The sequence below is a fragment of the Leptonychotes weddellii genome, chromosome 2 (assembly GCF_054177405.1).
Source record: "Leptonychotes weddellii isolate Sample4059 chromosome 2, ASM5417740v2, whole genome shotgun sequence".
Lineage (NCBI taxonomy): Eukaryota > Metazoa > Chordata > Mammalia > Carnivora > Phocidae > Leptonychotes > Leptonychotes weddellii.
In genome coordinates, this window is record NC_138370.1 from 108538188 (window position 1) to 108561338 (window position 23151).

General features: G+C 34.9%; 1 protein-coding gene and 1 non-coding gene across 6 annotated transcripts in view; both read right to left on the reverse strand.

Moving 5' to 3' along the window:
- The window catches only part of SMARCAD1 (SNF2 related chromatin remodeling ATPase with DExD box 1), a 76697-nt gene that overhangs the window by 26666 nt on the left and 26880 nt on the right, over window positions 1–23151 (reverse strand). For 4 of the 5 annotated variants that reach the window (XM_006733526.2, XM_031028406.2, XM_031028404.2 and 1 more), the window contains exons 6-9: window positions 18033–18136; window positions 10921–11022; window positions 9776–9857; window positions 7934–8325 (exon numbers count right to left, since the gene is read on the reverse strand). In XM_006733526.2, the coding sequence (XP_006733589.1) occupies window positions 7934–8325; window positions 9776–9857; window positions 10921–11022; window positions 18033–18136 (680 nt within the window). The remainder of the gene's footprint in view (window positions 1–7933; window positions 8326–9775; window positions 9858–10920; window positions 11023–18032; window positions 18137–23151) is intronic. The other variant, XM_006733527.3, reaches the window with a different exon arrangement.
- On the reverse strand, window positions 19198–19326 carry LOC115941026 (small nucleolar RNA SNORA36 family). The gene has a single exon (XR_004075749.2). It is a non-coding gene; the product is annotated as a small nucleolar RNA SNORA36 family (small nucleolar RNA).

Below are 23151 nucleotides of genomic sequence, written 5' to 3' on the forward strand. Positions count from 1 at the left end.
ACTCTATTCCAAAGCCATGTTGTTATTATACTGCAGGATTAAAAAACAAAACAAAAACTTATTAGCACTTCACAAAATGGCACTGTGAAATACAAAGTTATTTGCACACGACTTTACATCTTCACAAGGGCAACATTAACAATCACAATGTGACCTCCCACTTTGTGCTTTCCAGGGAAAAGATTTATACATAAACACCAGGATATATAAGAATCAGTGCCTTGAAGATTTTCAGGAGGTTCTGTTAGAACTTTTTTTTTAAAGATTTATTTTGAGAGAGAGAACACGAGCGAGGGGGACAAGCAGAGGGAGAGGGAGAAGCAGACTCACCACTGAACAGGGAGTCTGATGCCGGGCTGATACCAGGGCTCCATCCTAGGACCCTGGAATCATGACCCGAGACAAAGGCAGACGCTTAACCCACTGAGCCACCCGGGCGCCCCTCTATTAGAACTTCTAATTAAAATATTTTCAGGAGCTCCCAGGTGGCTCAGTTGGTTAAGTGGCCTGCTCTTGATTTTGGTTCAGGTCATGGTCTCAGGGTCCCTGGACCAAGTCCTAGGATCAAGGCCCCAGGCGGGCCCAAGCATCAGGGCTCTGCGCTCAGTGGAGAGTCTGCCTAAGGATTCTCTTTCCCTTTCCCTCTGCCTCTCCCTGCCACTCGCGCTCTTTCTCTCAATAAATAAGTAAATCATTTTAAAAAATAAATAAATTTTTAAATGGAACCCTAATACAGACCAGAAACCCAATCTCATGCCTGTTGTGGATAAATGTGTATGCTTCTGATGTGTACGTGTGTGAGTGAACAAGTAAGACTAACCAGGAAATAAAGAAGAAACAAATACTGTGTACCATGTATGTGCTAGAAACTACTAGATGTCTTTTACTAACTCATTAAATCTTCACAATAACTTAAGATCAATTCACCAATTCTGGATGAATAAACCAAGGTTCAATTTCCAAGGTCATAAAGTAGGGTAAGATTCCAAAGTCCATACTGTTTTTTCACTACAATTAGTACCTCCCTAAGTTTAAAAAAAAAAAAAAAAAAACCTTAAAAGTTTAAAAAAACAAATCTTTTTCCTGTAAACAACTACCATTTACTATATTTTAATTTTTTAGCAGATAGTACCCTGGCTGGTGAAGACATCTGATGTGTAGACACAGTCCCTGTCCTCATGTGGTTTATAGTTGTTGGGAAAGACATGCAATGAATAATTTTAAGTGTAATGATTTGTATTACAAGGGAAAGAACAAAATTTCACGGGCACTTCCCAAAGAGACTAATATAATCTAAGATCTAGAAAGTTCTTTCAGAGTAATAAGGCCAGAAATAAGAAAGAACTATTTTGACCCAAAGAAGATCAATTCAATTATGTCAGAATCTAGAAAAGAGATAAACAGTACAAAAAAGAAACAACTAGACATAACTCTCCTGATGAAAGAACACATCAACAACCATGTAACAGTAGTGGTGGGAGCATTTAACCTTCTAATTGTAATTTTACAGAAAATACTGATCCAGAGGAATGTGTTAAACTATACTAGGGAGGTATAAGCAGAAAAATCTAGACAGGGAAGCTGTAGAACAAATGATCCAGTTCCTTCACTAAAGATATCAGAGGAAGAGAGAGAGAGATAGATGGACTGGGGAACCTATAGGTTAAAATAGAATTAAAAGACTGATAACAATTTCAGTATGTGGACCTTATTTAATGGATTCTAACTCAAGCTTACTTAGAAAAAAAAATTTATGGCATTTATGAGAAACAATCTGAACACTGAATGGATATGTTCTAATATTAAGGAATTATTGATGATTTTTATTAGGTATGACAATGTAGTTTTGTTTAGGGAAAAAATCTTTTTTGATATCTATTTAAATTTTTATGGATAAAATAAACTCCGAGATTTGCTTCAAAATAATACGAGAAGGAAGGAAGTGGATGAGGGTAAAGATGAAACAAAGTCAGACATCAGCTAGGAACTGAAGCCGCTGATGAAGACATGGGGGTTCACTACACTATTCTAATTTTTATGTTTGAAATTCTTGTAGGGGAAATAAAGGAGAGTACAAAAGGTAACTCTTATTTCAGGATACTGCATCAGTTTGAGTTGGTTACTAAGATTTTTCAATGAACTTGACATTTTGGTTATTTTTGAAGTCAAAATTTATCTCCCTGGGGCTTCCTATTGTCCCTACCCTTCCTCCCATATAAGCAAACCGACATTAGAGATGATCCAAATTATTGTTGCTAGTTTAGAATTTAAATCTATCTGGCAGTAATACACTATCCATGAATGTAAAACACCAGATTTTCACGGAAAAAGTTTCACTAAAAGATGAAGTTGTTAGGATTAGGTTCAGTTATGAGTAACAGTAAACCCAAATCAGGGGTTTAAATAAAATGTAAGTTTATTTCTCTCCAATGTAAATGAAGACCTGCAGAAGCACTTCAGATTTGGCATGATGGTTCCCAAGTCAAGGATTTTTCTACTTTGGTGCTTCATATCCTCAGTATGTGGGGTTCCTGCCACCATAATGACATCTCAATCAACAGGAAAAAGGGATTCTATTAAAGACACTTTCCAAAAGTCCTAATATACTTCTGCTTATATACCATTGGACAGAACTTTGTCAAAATACCACAAGGACGGCTGAAAAATGTTGTCTTAATATACTGTGGGTAATGTAACTAGCCATAAATCTGTTTAAAGCCCAGAAGGAGTTTTAAAATAAAGAAAAACTGATCCAAAAAAGTTCCATTCAATATAGCTATAACTGCAAGGGGGATAAGCAGAAAACAACAGTTTCTTAGCATTTCACTAGTAACATATACAACACTTCCAATGCAAAATATTGTGGATATTTGCAGCTAACATTTGCTAAGAACTGGGCAACTAAATGGACGTTTACTTTATTTAACACTTAGAAGTCCCACCAGTCAGTACCATAAATACACCCTACTTAAAGATGAAGAAATGGAGAATAAGAACTTGCTGAAGGTCAGATAAACTGCTGGAAATGTCAGAATTGGGATTCAAAGCCAGGTCATCTAGCTCCACTATATAATTCACCCACCTCCACCTCTTAGCTTAGTATGTACTCATAAAACCAAGGGAATAAAGAGGCATGCGTGAAGTTCAGGAAGAAGAGATCCTACACAAGAGAGACAATAAGTTTTCCCGAGGATGTCAGGGAAATGAGAGCCCAAAGCCACAGATGAATAGCAGGCCCATACATAATCCAACCAGTGTAAACCAGAGCAGGTCATTAAGATCCCAAAGAGACTTTCTCAGGAAGATGAAACTGATGGAATACCTGAAGTGTCTAAAAACTGAGGGGAAATTTGGACAACTGAGGAAAATTTTAGAGTTGAAATAATAAATATATAGAAGATTAAGCAAACAGAAAAACCAAGACAACTAATACCTAGAGAAAACAAAATGCTAAGCAATATCATGCAATATTCTACATGGCTAAGCTAAGAAAAGCATTTATATAGTGACAACAATGTAGATAACTAAAAACTGATCTTCAAAATTATCCTATTATTAACTTCTATTAGTAGGACCAGGGAATAGGAAATGGGCATGGGAGGGGAGATTGACAATGAGAGTTCATCTCACCATAGTGTTATAATATCATGTCAACAGATAAGACCTAAAACAAAAATTAAAAATAGCCTTATGCTTATATTACCTAGAGATATGGAAGTGATATGAATCAGACAAAAGAAGTGACAGCAGTTATTTGCAGTGTGGGAAACAGGCTGGAGAAAGGGGTGAATACGGATTTTTGGAGGAAACAAGCATGTAGAATTATTTAACTTGTTAATCCAAATACATGAATAATAAAAATCAAAACTTATCTTCATTAGTGGTGTGTATGTTTGTTTTTGTGAAAGAGACAGGCCAGCACTTAAGGAAATATGTAAGAATACTGTACTGTTGTTACTGTTTTCTGAAGACAAAATGCATGTAAGAATTCTATAAATTACTTAGCCTCACCAAGAAAGGATTTAAGAAATGAAAATACTCCGTAAATGCAGGATCTACTAGTAAGTCTAAAGTTACTGATGAACATAGAAAATATGGTCCTATTTATATAGTATGAAATATACAAATGGATGCCCAAATAGATGCTCAATACAGTCTTAGGTGGTGGGTATCTTTGGTAGAATTATCACTAACTTTCTTCTTTGTTACTGAAGGTACTATTTTAGACAAAGAAAAAGCATTCCTCAAAAAAAGAGATAAAGCTATTTTTTTTTTTTCGGGTGGAAGGAATAAAAAGAAAGCAATTCCTACTTCCTGGATAACTGCATGGAAAGAAAAAAAAGAATATCAATATGGCCCTGATTACGATCACTTTGATTAAAAACTCAAGTATCACTCTAAAGACTTTTTTCTTTTAAAAATAGTCACAAATTGAAGTACCTCTCTCCCACCACAGTGTGTCACTCTTACAAGTATTTTTGAATTGATGCGGGGGGGGGGGATTGTTTAAAACCAGATTTGACCCCACACCTAACAAGTAACATTTATAAGGACAGAGTCCTAATCTTATTCACAGATACAAATACCTGGCAGCATCTGACGAAGTGCTCAGAATGCATTTATAATTTTTTTATAAATGTTTATCAAACTTATACAGATTAAAATAAAGCTGAATTTACTGAAAATCATCCTATCAGGAAGGAAGTAACAGGCATTACAATGCTTTATGTGACAAACTTAAGAAGACATTTTACAATAACAACTGAGAAAGCAAAAAAGGAAACCTGGGGTCTGAGTTACTAGTAAACTGGAACTGCACAATGAGGAACATAAAGTATTTTAACATGAACGAAAACCTGGGTTGCATTGTTAAGGATCAAGGAAAACTGCATCTACACCGACCTAAATGTTAAGGAAGTAGATGCATATATGAAAAGTTTTTAGGTTGAGTTATCCATGAATGAGTTACTCATGAATCTTGCTTTGGTCAGCATACATTACATCCTGATTTAAGTATAAAGATGCAACATCATAAGATAATCACAGATGTAATAGCGTCCCAAGGCACAAGGCTAGACAAAAACTCAGTAAGTTGTTAGTGAAAGGTTAGTGAACTGATGCAATCAAATGAGTGAAATTTGGCAATTAAAATCCCAATTTTACCACATTAATTGTACATGTTAAACTGATATTATTGGTTTGCTGTATTTCCAAAGTCTACAGGATTTGATGTTGTGGTTTCTTACAATAAACACATACTTTACCACTATTAAGCAGAAAAATGAGATGGAAAAATTATGAAAAAATTTGACAAACAGTATTTAAATTCTGATTCAAAGAAAACAATAGGTGTAAAGCTGCAAACATAAACACTCGTACACAATGCACTTATTTAGTTAAACACATTTTACTCATGTAAAATAAGGGTGACTAGCATATCTTACAGCATTTAATGTTTAAAAAGTGTATTTCTCTGAAAAGGAAAGTCATAACTGAGGTACTTTTCAAATTTTGTTTTAAAAGGCACTGTAAACATAATTTTCACATTTGAACTATTTTTATAAGACAATGAAATACTAATGATTACATTAACCTACGAATGTCACAGACTTCATTTTTAACAAAAATAATTAAAACGTGTACTTGATTTGTTAGCTCAGTATGCATTTTTAAATGAAATATAAATGACTTTTAAAATTCTGATAAATTCCTCAATCCTTAAGACAAAATAAGCTTCAACAATGTTAAGACTACTATCATTTACATGCTGATCTTAATATATAATGCCATGTAATTGTCATTATAGTATGACTGTCATAATTAAAATTTCAACTAATTCTCATAGGAATTTCTAAAAACAGCAGCTATGAAAACAAAAGTCGTTTTTTTTTATTTCTTTCTGAAGTTGTTTATAGGTACATTATTAAACCTTTCTGAATAACAGGAAAGGAGTATATCATATACAGCTTTTTACTAAAATGTACATAATATTAACTTTACCTTTGATGATTTTAAGATGAAATTGCTCTCTAAATCAGTCACACTGAAAATTCTAAAGTGACTGAAAGTAGAAGCTTAAAGTTTTACACAAATTAAAATTCAAAGCTTATATACACAGATGTGCTAATGTTACTGTTCATTTCCAAAAACTCTTCATTTACCTACATTTTTCAGAACAACAAAACCCTGTTTTTTGCTGATGTAGCAAGTTTACTTTTTAACTGTTACATAAAATAACCAACATTTAAATAAATAGCTAGCAAAAAAATCTTTGTGTTCAATTTTTAAAGAGGGATCAGATACAATAGAAGATTTACCTAGGTAACGCATAATCCACAAAAATTTCATGTTGAGGCTAATTTAAACTATGCCAATTAATTAGCAGGGGAACTATGCTTTCTACACGTTAAGTTGAATATTTTTAAAAGCATCTGGCACATATAAGTCTGGTATAACTTACTTTTACTATAAGATATTTGGGCAAGTAGTTACAGTTACTAAACACAGTGGTGTAGATAATTGCATTCCTTATTAAATAAATTAGAATCCCAACAAGCCTAAGCAACCGACTCTGCAATAACATAGGAGACCATTAAAGATTAAAATAAAGAAGAAAAGAAGAACAAGAAAGCCCTTCAGCAAATACTTTAACAAATAAATCACTCAGGCAAAGCCGAACAAGTTTTGAAAAGGACCTGCTTTGACAGATGTTCTCTGGAAAAGCAAAGGCTTTAGGCAAAACAAATGGCTTTATTTATTTTATTTTTTTAAGCTATGAAATGCCAGTAATGTTGTTTCTTTATTTTTCAAATATCTTAATTTTTTTAAAAATGCTTTTCAGAACCACTGTTCAGGTACCCTCCCATACTACCACTGTAAAGATACTTATTAAGGGAACTTAGGCTCTTACAGATTTGTCACAAGTATAAAATTAACCACAAAACAACTTTACTCCTTAAGATAGGGAATAAAACTTCCTTAAAATTTCTAAAGCTTCAAGAGGCACTTCATCTTCGAAAGCTGTAAAAAATCATCCATATTGCTCTCACAGCAGGGCCTGTATATAATTCATGCTATAAAAGCCTACATTCTCACAAAAGTCAAGGCAAAACTGAAAAGACAGAGTTCTTATATTTCTCTGTATGAATAAAATTTGCTCACCGAGACTTGCAAAACTCAAAATACAAGTATTTGGATAACACTTGCTTATAGGAAATTGAATTCCATAAAAGGATCATGCAAAGTGTACTTACCAGTTGCTTATGCCTTCCCTTCACCTAACGCTTGAATTCTAGGCTTCACACACTTTTCTATCTTTTCCAATTAAAAACGCTGCAGCCTGCTACACTCCATAAAATGGCCGTGTTGTTTAACCAAGAAAAACATGTTAGAGATTGAGCTGTCATTTTTAAAAGAAAAAGAAAATAAACACTTGCTTCTTTTGTGGTGAAGCATAAAACACTTAGGCTGGCATCTTGAATCATGGAGCTCCCCTCGACGTTGCTACTGCTCTTCAAGTAGTTGTAGTAAAATTTCTGCCATTCTTGCTTTCTGCATGGTATCTCAGCAGTAACAGATCAGAACAGGCTAGCAAGCAACTCCTTCCTAAATGTAAGCTCTAATTTCTTCTTCTGCAGTGAAATGAACCAAGTTTCTATGCAAAAGAATGAGTGACAGTATGCCCAGCCAATCAGCTTGGGTTTTTTCAGGAAAATCACCCCTTAATTCATTCAAAATTAGGTCATATGACACTATTTGAAATACTATTGGCTTACAATGAAAGTAATGTTTGCCTCTACACAGGATAAGGCCACCCATTTATGCCTCCCTGGGCTGAAGACACCTTGACTATAAACGATACTGTGAATTAAACACACACACACACACACACACACACACACACACACACACAGGGAAAAAAATGTAGCCTTACCAGAGCTTCCCAACTATTAAAGGGCCGGAGTTCTGTTATCTTCTGAGCCTTTTTCTGAGAACACTGAGGAATCAAAGTAAGTTCACCAATTGAAGCATCTTGAAGAAAGTGAAGAATTTTACCCTTATAGCCATCCTCCATCACTTCTTCACCACTACTGTAGTCCTCATCTAGTGAACTACCCACATCAGAGCCCGAATCGTATTCAGAGTCTTCAATAACTCTCTTAGGATTAAATACATTTTTTTTACGTTTCTTGTTAAAACCATTTTGTGGTTTCATGGAACATTTCTGTTTCAATTTTGTTTTAGCTGCATTTTTAGGGTAATTCTGACTTCTTGAGGAAGCTTCTTTTCCATTTGGAAATTCACTTTGTGAAGCATACTGCATATCTGTGTAGAAAGATAAAAATAACTAAGTTAGGAAGATATAAATTAAATATAAATATAAAGATACAAGCCCTCAAATAAGAAAAAATTACCTAAATGCGTTATTTTCCTTTTGAATACAGAATTCAACTATAACTTGTTAAATTCTGATATGCTTTAAAGAGAAATACTGAAGTGGAATTTGAAGTTGTACAATGAGTTGAAATAGTTAGCTTCAAAAACAGGCGATTACTAAAAAATAAAAATGAATAAAAACCCCCATTTTCTAACAAAGGTCCTGAGAATATAAATGGTAGCTGCATTTCTGTAAGATATCCCAGATGCTACTTAGCAGCCCCATCTCCATGCCAACACTGACAGGTATAGCAAAAACATGTTCACCCTAAATTAAAACCATTCCTATTATATTAATTTTCCATCACCATGTCCATCTATTGAAATATACTATTAAAAACATTGCTACACTGGTTAACCTATCATACTCCATTGATTTCTAAGATGCCTGTGATTGAAGATAACTCTGTTATTTCTTACCAGTTAATCTATTACATAATACTTTACTGTTTAGAATGTCTGTTTTACTTACACAAAGGGCTTTCAGACTTATACACTGATTATCATACATTCATATGCACATATAAAAGACAGAAAAACTGGGATAAGGCAGTTCTCAAATTCTTCACATTCATAATCTCTTTTGAATCATTTTTCAGACACAGAATTGGTGATATTGGTGGCTTTTTCCCCCCCACACACAATCTCATTCTCTGTGCCATCAAGAGCACTGGTACTAAGGTATTTCTTAAAATAATTTATTAAAGAACAAAACCAAAAAAACCTAAAACCACTGTACTGGGTTTTTAAAGCTGGTTCTGTAATCAAGCAGGAATCAATTAGATCAGCTCTTCATAGGGATGTTACTAAACATGTGTGATTCAACTCTTCTCCACTACTTATCCTCTAACATTTGGTTCTGAAAGTTAAAAGTGCTCCAATACAGGTTTAGGGACTTTCTTCCATGCCAGTGATATTCATCTTTTAGGTTTCTGATACTGGTGCTTCTGATTATTCATGTAAGAGCAGGCTAGGACACCTACATTACAGGGATTATAAACCACCAGCAATCAGAAGATCCATCCTGTGTGCTGTTAAAATATAAAAAATGTTCCTTTTATATTCAATAAAACATGGTAATTTAAAAGTAGCCTTAACTATCAAAAAAAAAAAAAAGCCAAATGGAAAAAGATATTTACTATTTCATTTTACACTGCCATTATAGAACAAGCCAAAACATTTGGAAACTGCTCATTTAAAAAATTTTTACATCATTATTTCCAAGATCTTTTGCAATCCCATTCTCTGATAATTACCCAATAGGTTTACATTTTCTTATATTCCAAAATACAGAACATGACAGGAATTATGTGTTTTCTAGGACAGAAGAGCTAATTACCTTGGTCTTCTGCAAACACTTTTAAAGATTCTAAAGCTTCTGTGTACATCCATTCATGTTCCTTGAGTACTTCCCTTAGTTCCTAGAAATAAGTCATTGATCTTTTTGTTAAAAATCTAAAATTAGCAACTTGTAAAAAACTTTTATGCTCTTTTAAAAATAAGTAAATCACTTGAAAATTCGTATCTGATTATTTCACATTTGTTTATATGCAGCTTTACAAATTCTTTCTGTATGTATAAAATTTCACCTCTGCGAATTTATAAGTCTTCAAAGGAAAGGAAGCTAGACTTTTTCTGCATTTCTATTCTCCCTATGAAGGCTCTGAACACATGAGGATCAAAAATGTTTGTTCAATTAAACATACCATGCAGCTAGGCTTTTTCAAACTGCTACCTTCAAAACATATAGTTTCAACACATGTAAAGAACCAACCAACAAGATTTTGCATTTAGCTTATCAGAATTCAGCAGCTGTACTACCTGTGCATATACTTGAATAAATCAATGCAAGTGTGAATGTATTCTAAATGTTTAACAAATAATGTGCTTCTACATACAATCAGGTGATGGAAGAGAAGCAAGTTTGGCATGAATCTTTATACAGACTCTGAAAGCACTCTTACTACTTAGCAAGTAGAACAAAGCTTATGGAATACTAAAGTACTGAAATGCAGTATTATACTTTAAGATTATTTTTTTTAAGTTTCTTTTTTCAGTAATCTCTACACCCAATGTGAGGCTCAAACCCACGATCCTGAGATCAAGAGTCACGCTCTTCCGACTCAGTCAACCAGGCACCCCTAACCCTTTAAAATTCTTAATGAAAAATTTAAAGGACAAGAATATGAAAAAAGCTAAAACAGTTGCCTTGGCTTTCTACATATTCACATTTCATATATGAGTTCCAACTGTTATGTTTGTTATGATTATGGTTACTGTGCTGATAAAGTTGGCAATTAAGGTAAATAAACAACGTAAAGAATTAACAAGCAGTATAAAAGTATTTTATAATATTGATAAAGGAGTATATTTAATTAGGAAAATGCAAAACACACCCTAAGCTTTTCCACAGTTTTTCTCAAACACTATTTTGTTCCAAATATTTAGTACACACTGATTATATTTCTGTCCACGACCACCTACCTGTTTATCAAAATTGGGAAATTCCTTTTGCAATTTCAATACAATACTTTCTTGCTTTTCCCAATTACTACTAGATTCTGCAGACTCATTTGATTCCTCTCCCTAATGGAAAGAAAAAAAAAAACCAATTAAGGAGAACATCTATAACGCTAACAGTCTTAAGACAATTACATTTATATTTGACTTGATTTGGAGCTTACCACATTAAGAATTCAGAAATGTTTCTATTTCTTGTGAAAACTGACAAATTAGTATCTTTAAGGATAAAAAATATTGCTGCTTTACGATCACAAAAAGACCTTTACTGCCTATCCAATAACTCACACTTCATTCATAAACACTCAAAATGAGATAAATCTGCAAAAAGACTAGAATGTTCCTCAAATTATTCTAAATAATTTGGATATTCTGAAGTATATCTGCTAATGGCAAATAAAAAAAAAGATTCAAATATCTCATCTATGCTCACACTTTTATACCTCCCTACAAATTTCAAATACTGAGAGAAAAAAGTTTACTTTTCATTTGGTGCTGATTCACAGAATGGCTTAAGTATTAATTGTTCAGCCATAACATAAAAGTAACATGAATAATAAACTTATGTGAAGCCAAAACATTAATCTGGGAATAATTATAGTTACTCATATAATCTCTTGTCACTTAACTGGACTTAAAGAAACTGGTTAAAATTCCACATCTAAGGGGCACCTGGGTGGCTCAGTCAGTTAAGTGTCTGACTCTTGGTTTCAGCTCAGGTCATGATCCCAAGGTTGTGGGATCAAGCCTCACAAGAGGCTCAGCGGAAGGTCTGCTTGAGATTCTCTCTCTCCCTCTCAAAATAAATGAATAAATCTTAAAAAAAAAAAAAAAAGATTTTTGGGGTTCATGCATAAGAAAAATCTTGCATTTCAGTCAATCAAAAAACATTTATCTAACTCTGCTTAGAACTATACCACATGCCATATAATCAAGATATGGAAAAATACAGCCTCATGTTTTCTCTTCTACCTCCTTTCTTATCCAACAACTAAATGTTATTTTTCTTTCCCTACCCAAAATAGAAATACTAAATTGTGAGTGATACCTCTGCTGCACAGAGGTGTAAGATGGAGTTCCACAAGACAGAAGCAAATAAAATACTATGGAAGTTTGGAAGAGGAAGAAGAAAACTCCATGTGTTTTTATATTAGTGAATGGCCCATTTGGGTTGAAGCACAGAGACCATGGATAGGCTACTAGGCTGAAAAATTAAATCAGAGCTAATACTGCATTTGGCCTGCAGTGCTAAATTGAGGTCAGCCTTTATTAAGAAAGCAAAGGATTTTGAGCTAGGTAAAAAAACACTAATACATGGAGAAAGCATTTCAAAACCCTCAGAAATTCATACTGCCATCCTCACTTAACAGCTGAAGACACTGAAACGCCAAGAATAAACCTTTTAGGTCATAGATAACTATCTGAGGCAGGAATAGAAACTTAGGTATCTAACTGTAAACTGCTGTTTTTCTACTATGTAAATGTTTCCTAAACCTTAGTCATTCACATAGCACATTCCTGTCCATCAAAGAATGAATGGATAAACAAACTGTAGTATATACACAAAATGATATTCAGCCTTAAAAAAAAGTACTGATACTTGCTACAATGTGGATGAACCTCCAAAAACATTATGCTAAGTGAAAGCTAGACACAAAAGGTAACATATTGTGTGCTTCTATTTACATGAAATATCCAGAACAGGTAAATCCACAGACAGAAAGCAGACTGGTGGCTGCCCAGGGCTGGGGGGAGGAATGAAAGGAGAGAAACGACTTAAAAGGGATGGCAGGCTAGTATGGGGTGATAGAAAGATTTTGGGACCAGACGGGATGGTAGACTAGCAATGAACTGTTCATTCTAAAATGGTTAATTTTATGCTATGTGAATTTTACCTTAATAAAAAAAAGTCTGACGTTTGGAAAGCAGTAAGTATCTTTTGGGAATCAAATATATGATAGTACAAATTAAACATTCAGTAGATGGTATACCTCTCATTTGCTCTCTACTCTCAGATTTAACACTTCTGCCAGCTCTGCTAATCCCTGGTGACTTAAAATACCTATGCAATCCAGTGGTAACACCAGAGCTTTATACAAGACAGGTGATACACAGAGTGTGGGCCTAAATCTGTCTCAGTGGGCTGTAGGGTTATGAATTAATCTTGTGGTTATTTTTCCCATTCCAGAATGCAGAGCTGGAGCAGATATATTTAGGACTGGCAGCAATCTCGTATTAGCTCCTTGGCCCACGAAGGGCCATTATTGTAGGAAAAAAACAAATCCAAGTTCCTAAAACCACGAAGGAGCAGAGGAAGGGGTAGGAAGAGGAAGAAGAGAAGTACAAGCAGCAGCAGCAGCAATAGCATATTCCTGAAGGAACTGAGAGACAGTATCACCATCCCATCCCAATGAAATGGGGTTCCTTGGCCTATACGAGAGCTAGATGATGGGTTTCGGGTTATCATAAACAAAGAGGTGATGACCCTGATTTTAACTACTAAACCAGATGTGGTATTTTTACTGGAGCAAATCAATAAAACTGTGCAGTTATCAATCTGTCAGATGCTTCTTCCCCCACTGTCCCCATCCCAATTAGAAAGGACAAGCCAAAGCAATTGTTTTCATCTGGGCAGGGTCAGTGTTAGATGCACCTTCACTGTCTTTAGGGTTATGGTAACTCTCTTGCTCTTTCCTCATACAGTACTCTAGGACTGATAGTTTTGCACAGTGCACAGAATTCACTTTAATCATCTACACCGAAGACATCACACTGACTGGACCTGGTAGGCAGGAAGCAGTGGGTACCTTAGTAAGACACATGCATGCCAAAGAGTGAGGAATAACCCCCCTCAAATTCTGGGGACCACCACTTTCATGAATTTTATGAGGGATCCAATCTGGGGCATGTTGCAAATGCCATTCAAAAAAAAAAAAAAAGGAAAGAAAAAAGGGTGCATATTGTTTAACTCTACGAGAAAGAAGCACAACACTTGGTCAGCCTCCTTCAATATTGGAGGCAAGGTACACTTCATTATGGTGTGTGCTGCTTAATTTGTTTACAAACTAACTCTTTAACACTGTCACAGTTATGAATTGGGCCCACATGAAGAGAAGACTCTGTAGCAGTCCAGGATACAGTACAAGGTGCTCTGCCACTTGGGTTTCTTGACCAACAAGCAGATGCCAATGGTCTCAAAGAATCTGGCTAACAAGGATGTTGTATAGTGTCTCTAGAAAGCCCTAATAGGGCTCACTTTAAATAGTAAGCCATAAATGATGTAATCACACTTTTATCACAGGGCTATCTCAGAGCGGTGGTTTTCTGAGGCAAAAAGAAGAAAAAAATGGGGTTGAGTTCGGTTTTTGTAAATAGGCAGGCTTGATGCATTATAAGAGTTTTTAAGGAAAGTTTTTTTCACTTGCTATTGTTTTTACAATAATTCTCTTACAACAGACAAGAATTAAGTAGAAGTATCAATGCAGATTTGGGCAATCCAAATCCATTTTTTCTATACCTATAGTGAACTCTAAGGCTGACTTTATTTCTTTTAAAAGGCTCAGCTCAGTTTGGTAAGTAATAAACTACTATTGGTTTTAGCTCTAAGTCTCTACCTGGCACTAGTGCTGAACATCAAGTAATGCCATCTTTCAAAGCCCTAATTCCTCTTTTCTGTCTTTCAGATTTGGGACTTGTAAGGCAGGCATTTGTAACAGATACCTGTTTTGTCAAAATTTAGAGTTTAATTCAATGTACAGTTGCTTCCTTTTGTTTACTTCTGTATCACACCTGGAAAATTCTTTTGCAGCTTTCCCATCTGCACTCATTGCTCTGCGTGACAGCTGATGGCTTAGGAATTTGCAGCACTGTTTGAAACTACTAAAGCAACCACTAGTGGCACCGAAAGAAGCTACTTCTGCAGGATATAGTTATTTCCTTAAAAAGGCTTTGTATATAAAGATCTAGATGGAAAGGGGTGTTCCTGATTTTTTCACTCTTTGATCTTTAATTCAAATGCTCAACCATCTTTACTTTTCTCCTATTTCTTTATGCCTATCCCAGCATTTCACGACAGGCTGGCTGTATTATATTTGTGGCACTGTCTCTGATGCTTCACAATGTGCATTCCTTTATGCCTGTTGCTCAGGATATAGCATATCCTTATTTCTTCCCAAATGTTTGTTTCAAGCTTTTCTTCAACACTTAAAACTTTCCTTTTGTATGTACTGCCTGATATTTTTGAACAAGATTGCTTAGATATGTTCGGGATGTGGAACAGGTGCTTTTTTCCCAAAAAGTTCACCATTGTGAAAGAATAGAAACACAGACTCATGGGATAATAAACATGGTAAAATGAGGGAGCCAGTAGATGTTTGGGGTGTGTACATTTTATGTACTCCTATGTGGCCCAGTGCAGCTGTGTACAGTGTTCTGTGTTCATCTAGTACTTCTCATGAACAAAACTGTACATAAATAACACAAAATTTAGGCTACACTAAAACTGCTGTTTAACATATTTACTGCACTGGAACAAATTCACCTTTTAAAAACATAATGGACTTCTCTCTCTTTGTAAAACAATTGTTGGCTTGATAGGGAGTCCTGATAGGAACAGAATGGTTGGCCATGGGACATTAAATGACCATGAGACTTGAGCTGATGTGATCTATCTCATCTACCAAGCCTAAAACTGGGCATGAACAGCAGCAACCCATCATCAAAATGGGAGACTGAAATTCGACTTGAGCAGGTTCAGGAGGCACAAATAAGTTGCATGTGCAGCAGTCCCAGACTCCCACAGTACCTACTTCTGCTTTACTGCTGCCCCTCCTTCAACCAGTATCTACGGCACTTTTGGGAATTCTTTATGATCAAATAATGAGGGAAAATCTTGAACTTGGTTTTCAAAGGGTTTCATACTGTTAGAAGCAGCCCAAAGTGAAGTAAACAACTGCTATGACTTAACCTCTTTTAAAAGAGTAGCCCTGTGCACAACTTTGGGCAGTACATCTTACTGTCCCTTTTGTATAGAAAGAGATGGCCAGATGTATAGCGCTATGATAAAGTATGGACAGAAGCCAAGAAGGAGAGTAAGAGTAAAAGATCGGTAACCAGAAGTCTGGGAAAGAGGTGCACTGTTGAACTTATCAGGAGTTTTTCTGAGAACAGAATGCAAGGGAAACAGTTTTCCTTGAGAATGTTCAGCAAAGGCCATCTACTACAGAGGAAATTTTTAGTAATCAGATAGACAAGATGATCTATTTTGTGAATACCAATACCACCACAGCCATCTGAATGCTTGCTCAATGGGTCTACATACAAATGGCCATGGTAACAGGAATTGAGGCTGTGCATACAAATCAACAAGACAGTCCCACACCAAGATTTATCTGACCATTGCTACCAACAAATACTTGACTTGCCAAGAGAAGAGGCCAACAATGAGTTTCCACAATACCACCATTCCTTGGGAGATTCAGTCAACTGTCTGGTGGAAAGCTGATTACATTGGACCCCTTTCATCATGGAAGGGACAGTAATAGAAAACTACCGGAAGCTGCCTTGCCTTTCTACTTGCTTCTGGCAATATCAGTTATGGGTTGAATTCTGTCTCTCCAAAATTCATGTGACGAATAACACCCAGTAGCTCAGAATGTGACTTTATTTGGAGACAGAGTCTTTACTGAGATAATCAAATTAAAATTAGGGCAAGCCCTAATCTGATGACTGGTGTCCTTACAAAAAGGAGAAATTTGGAGAGAGACATGCACACAAAGAGCACACAATGTGATGACGAAGGCAAGGATCTACAAGCCAAGAAACACCAAAGTTGCCATCAAACCACCAGGAACAAAGAATAATGGAAAGCCTTCAGAAGAAACTAACCCTTCTGATGCACTAGCTTCAGAACTGTAAGACAATACATTTCTGTTGTTTAAGCCACCCAGCTTGTGCTCCTTTGTTATGGCAGCCCTAGGAAACTAACATATCATATACAGATATAGAGAAAACCTAATTCACACAGTACACTGTGACACCATAATGCTCCTGGCCAGGGAGCTAAGAAAAGTGCATCAATGAATTCATGCCCAAGTTCAGTGATTTCACCATGGGCCTCAATACTCAGAAGCAGCAGGCTTATAGAACAGTGGTACCACTTAGTGAAAATTCAGCACATGAACTTATGGAGAACACCCAAGACTGATGTGTTATTCAACAGGATGTACAAAGAAAATAAATGCTTTGAATCAGCAATCAATATGATGCTATTTTCCCCACAGCCATTATATATAGATCTGTAAAATAAAATGTGGGCCTAGGCTCTTATACTACAGCTGTTCCTCATAGCTAAAAACCCAATCACAGAATTTTTACTTCCCATCAGTATTAAGTTCTTAAGAAAAAAATGCTTCCATGTAGGGACATAACATTGTCTCATTAAATTAGGGTAGAGATTGCCACCTGGCTACTCTGGGCTTCTTATACCATTAAATCACACATTAAAAAAAAAAAAAAAGGTTATTATACTAGTTGGGGTAACTGATTTTGATTTTGATTACCAAGAAAAAATTGTGTTGTCCTGAATGCAGGCAGGGAGGACTATGTCTGGTTTCACTGGGAGGCCTCTCAGTAGTTCTATTCATAAAGTGAAAAGTTAATGGAAAACTATAGAGTAACCCAATAAAAGCATAACCGTAATTACTTTTAGATAAGCAGTTAAATATCAAAGATGTCATCTAGAAGAATTATAAACAGCTGCCACTGAGGAGGAGGAAATGGTGCTGGTGGTGATAACAGCCATTTTTCTTAAGTGTTCAATTATATATTCAAAGTATATTTTCCCAAAGTTACTTTATCATGCCACTAGAATGTTTTTAATAATTGATTTTATAACTCAGAGATAAGCACTTAATACCAGATAAATTAAAAAGAAAGCAAAAAGTCATAAATGAAATGTAAACACATTCTGATTTGGTTGTGAAAAAGGAGTGATTCATTTAGGTCTAATATCCACAAATTCAAGATATTCTATGCCTAACAGCTGATTCTGATACTGCAGTTCAAATGTAACTTACATGATCCAGTCTTTTCTTTTTTATAGACTGATCATCATTAAATTCATCTTCCTCATATGGCTCTGAAGAAGATGATAATTTTCTTTTCCTGGGTCCACCACCTTCTAAAACAGAGAAGAACAATCAAAATCTGCACAGTTATTAAAAGAAGCATTAATGCAAAATAAAGGCAAAAATGTTATTATAATGAATACATGTGTAGACAGTTCTCTTGACATCAGGCCCAATGTTATTTCTTCTACTTATCTTGTATACTCAGTAAATGTCAACTGAATTAAAGGAAGAATAGAGACTTTTATCAGTCTTTCAAAAGTAGAAATCACTGTAATAATGTTATTTGTAAACCATGTTACTTAACAATAACATACATCACTAAACTGACGGGTAATTGTACAGAGCAATATTGAAAGGAAAGGGTTCCCCCGGTGACTGAGTGTTCAGCAGTGAAAAAAAGCTGAGCCCTATCAGTGTAGCTTATTTGAATAATTGTTTACTATGTACCAGGCTTTGTAAAGGGCTTTTATTAACCGTTGTTATAAACTTCCACAATAAACTTACAAAGTAGGTAACAGTCTCTCTCATTTAACAAATGAGGAGGAAATGAGATATAGACAGCTCAAGTAATTAATGCTCTTAACCTAAAACCAAGGGAGTGTAACAGAGGCTATAACAGTGATAGAAAATTTACATACTGTCATAACTGAAAGAGAAACTCAAACTATATGATCTTAATAAGCTATACTATAGGGGTGCATGGCTGGCTCAGTAGGTAGAGCAGTGACTCAATCTTGGGGTTGTAAATTCAAGCCCCACACTGGGTGTAGAGATTACTTAAAAATAAAATCTTAAAAGAAACAAAAAAAGGAAGCTATATTACATATTTGTACTTTGAATACATTTATCTATTTCTTATATACTTTTACTTTCAGAGAGCAAATTCCTCAGACATACTGCTGTGCTAATATGAAACCATCTGCTAAAGCTTACAAAAGTGCAGTATTAATTAAATCAGTACCCTATGCTTTTAGAAATAAAACTTGTAGAAGTACAGTATTCAAAATAAATATAAACATGACAGCTTTTAAGTTGAAAGCCTGAAAATTTAATAATATAGTTGTAACAAAGTAAGTAAATGTTATTAAAGTTGTTTTTTTTCTTTTTTCTTTTTTGTAGGCGGGGAGGTAGTAAATGAATAGAGTAATGCTTTCTATCCAATCATCTCCCACAGCCCAGGTTTCAATGTTCCAAAGTTTAATTAACAGAACAGGGAAGCGGGCGCCTGGGTGGCTCAGATGGTTAAGCGTCTGCCTTCGGCTCAGGTCATGATCCCGGGGTCCTGGGATCGAGTCCCGCATCGGGCTCCCTGCTCCACGGGGAGCCTGCTTCTCCCTCTGCCTCTCTCTCTCTCTCTCTGACTCTCATGAATAAATAAATAAAACATTAAAAAAAAAAAAAAAAACAGAACAGGGAAGCTACCCTGAACTGAACTCAACACTTTGGAATTATTAAAGTTTTAAAGTATAATTTCATGTAAGTGTGGATGGTTAAATTTTTATTTTCCAATTTATTTCATAAAGTAAATGTGCATTCTGCAGATACCAACTCCTTCCCATTATCCACTTTAATAAGGGATTATAACCCATATATTTATTGGGGTAGGGTGAGCACTGTTAGTAACAGTCTAAGTCTGAAAAAAACTTCGAACTAGATGATTTATGTCATGTCACCTAGACATGTTTCTTTCCCCAAAGAACAAGAACTTTGTTTTGTCAATAAAGGATTCTTCAACCTTAATTATCTGTTTAAACAACTTTCCTTTTTGTTAATATTATGACACCAAATATTTACATGTATTTAAAGTGGCTACAGGCAAAAAATTTGCAAAATGTGGGGGACAAAATACAAATCTAAAATTTTAGTATGAAAAGGTTACATAACAGCACACAATGCTGCCTACATCTAAATCTACTCTATTTATAATTAATTAAAAATTTTGTATGTAACTATGTTATGCTGTGCTCATCTTAAGTGTAGCTACCGATGCTATTAAGTATTCCTGACTATATTCCCTGTGCTGTGAGACGTGCTCACCGTGTGGTAAGTGCCACATAAGGCATAGCTGTTGAATAACTGTTGTACACCTGAAATTCATGTTAACACTGTGTGTTAGCTATACTTCAATAAAAAAAGTTTTTGCATATATCCAAAGAAAACAAATTAATATTTTACATTAAATAGCACTTCCAACTTGTGTTTCATAAATTCCCATCTTTTATTGGGAGCACCCATCATCAATTTCAGAAAAAAAAGTTAAAACTGTACCTCATACCCAGATGAAAATAAATTTCATCTAAGTCCAGTAGTTAACAATAAAAAATAAAACATGAAACTGTATAAAGAAAATAAACAAAGAACACATATAGGCAGTTCAACAGGGAAAAAAATGAGAAGATGTTCAACTTCATTAATAATTAAAAACAGTTGGGCGCCTGGGTGGCTCAGTTGGTTAAGCGACTGCCTTCAGCTCAGGTCATGATCCTGGAGTCCCAGGATCGAGTCCCGCATCGGGCTCCCTGCTCGGCAGGGAGTCTGCTTCTCCCTCTGACCCTCCCCCCTCTCATGCTCTCTCTATCTCATTCTCTCTCTCAAATAAATAAATAAAATCTTTAAAAAAAAAAAAAATTAAAAACAGTTAAAATAAAAAAAATAAAATACCATTATTTTTCATCCATTAAAAAAGACAGTCCTAGCAGACCACAGGCAAAAAGGCACTTTTAAACATTACACACTGTTATACCCTTTCTGGAAGGCAATGTAAATAATACATCTCAGAATTTTAGATATCTTTTAGTCCAACAATTCCTTCTCTAGGAATTTATTTGACAGAACTGATGGAAATGTGTGCTTAAGTATACATACAAGAATTCTGCCTAAATGCCTAAGATATTAAACAAGTTAGAACATACACATAAATCCCACTGTTATAAATTAGGTAGACTTTTAAAAATAAACAGGGAAAGATGTCTCTAATCAATGAAAAGGTCACAAAGCAGAAATATAAAAGGATCACAATCACCTAAAAATGTTTTACGTATTTTTATACAAACACAGAGAAGTGGGAGAAATAGCTAGAGACTCCTGACAACATCAATAAATTCGTATTATTACCTTTTAAAACAGGGTAAAAACTTCGGATATATATATATGTAATTTTTTGTTTTTGTAACCTAGTATTCTTAAATGAAAACTTTCAGAAAGCAATGCATAAAAGGTACCCCTATTGTTTAATATGTGAAATATTATCTGTAAGAGATTATAATTTGTGCTAAAACCAATATCCAACATCATGATGTATAGAGCTGTCCAAAATATCTTAACAGATATTTAAAAAGACCTTTTTTGGGAAAACTGTTCTAATATATCGAAAATAGTTTCCTGTCTTAATGACACTGTATATTAAAGGTTATCTTACGTCAGTGAGGAAAAGCTGTCATTCTATACATCACCTCAGAAGTATAATGTACTAAAGATGAAGATGACTAATAGGACGGTCTAGTCTATTCCAAGATGAAGCATGAAGTCTACTTTAAAAACAAGAAAACCCTGATTTCTTCTTTCCTTATAACTTTGCACTCGAAAATATTTATTACTATTATTATTAAGTATGCTCCATGCCCAGTATGGATTATTATTATTATTGCTGTTATTCTTAAGTAGGCTCCATGCCCAGTATGGAGCCTAATGCGGGGCTTGAACTTACGACCCTGAGATCAAGACCTGAGCTGAGATCAAGAGTCGGACACTTAACCGAATGAGCTATCCAGGTGCTCCGAAAATACTTTTTTTAGTAAGAAATAGTATCAATGTACAGTGTAAGAATAAGAACAAGAAAAAAACTCAGATGAAATTCAAATTTAACAAGGACTGTGAATTCCATGAAAGCAAAGGTTTTGTCTATTTTGTTTCCTTATGTATCCTCAATGCCTAAAACAGCATCTGGCACCTAGTAGTAGATACACAATAAATATTTGTTAAATTAATGAATAAGTTGAATGATATAAGTTGCTCGAGAAAAAAGATTAGACAATATTATGGAATAAAGTTTTTTCTACAAATCTGGAAAGATTATGGAATATTGCGATATTATAAGAACAAGAAAGTATATGTAAAATTTCCCAAACCATTCTGCAACTCAACAAATGTTCAATGAGTCTACCATTTTTCAGGAACTTTTACAGTAAGTGCTAGGGCTATGGTATTGAGGGAGATACAGTCAACCTTCTCCTATACCATTTTCTATCATCAGATGGTCCATAAGAACAAATGACTGCTAACATTTATGACGTCAGCACAGTTATTTATTATGTGCCACACAGTACAGTAAGAAATTTACATTAACTTTATCACTTCTTCACAACAACCTATGAGTTCAGTACTATTATTACGCTGTTTTGCTGCTAAGGAAACAGAGACACGGAAGAGTTAGGCAACGCTGCCCAAGGTCACACAGCTAGTACGTGGAAGAAAAGGAAGAACCTTAACATACTGTGTAGGTAGCACCCACACAACACAATACTACTCCCTTGCTCAAACTGAAGAAAATGAAAGACTTAAAATATTTCATATGGATGAAACAATTTCACCTTTGGAATGCACTCTAAATAGAATCTACTTGGTTGGAGGTAAAAGTGAGGTAGATATTTGTTGAAGAGGGATGATAGGCCCATAGGAACACACTATGCTATCTTCTATTTTTGCATATATATTTTAGTTTCAAAAAATTTTAGGAAGCTAAAAAAATTCACTTAGGGAAATGGGCATTTATTCACACAATGTTGATAAAAAAACAAATCAGCACAACCTTTAAAAAAGTAACATGGAAGTACATTTTAAACTTGATTCAGCATCCCAGTTTGAAATTTAGCCTACAGAAATAACAACATAAAGATTTCCTTATAAGGCTATTTACTTTAGTACTATAATAACAAAATAATGGAGATATAAAGGCTATTTAACAGAGAAATAGTTAATAAACCAATCATATGAGTAGTTACAGAGGAATGTTATGGGGGTGTCTTTTAAAATTGGATAAATCTGATTGTTCTGACGAGTTATCCAT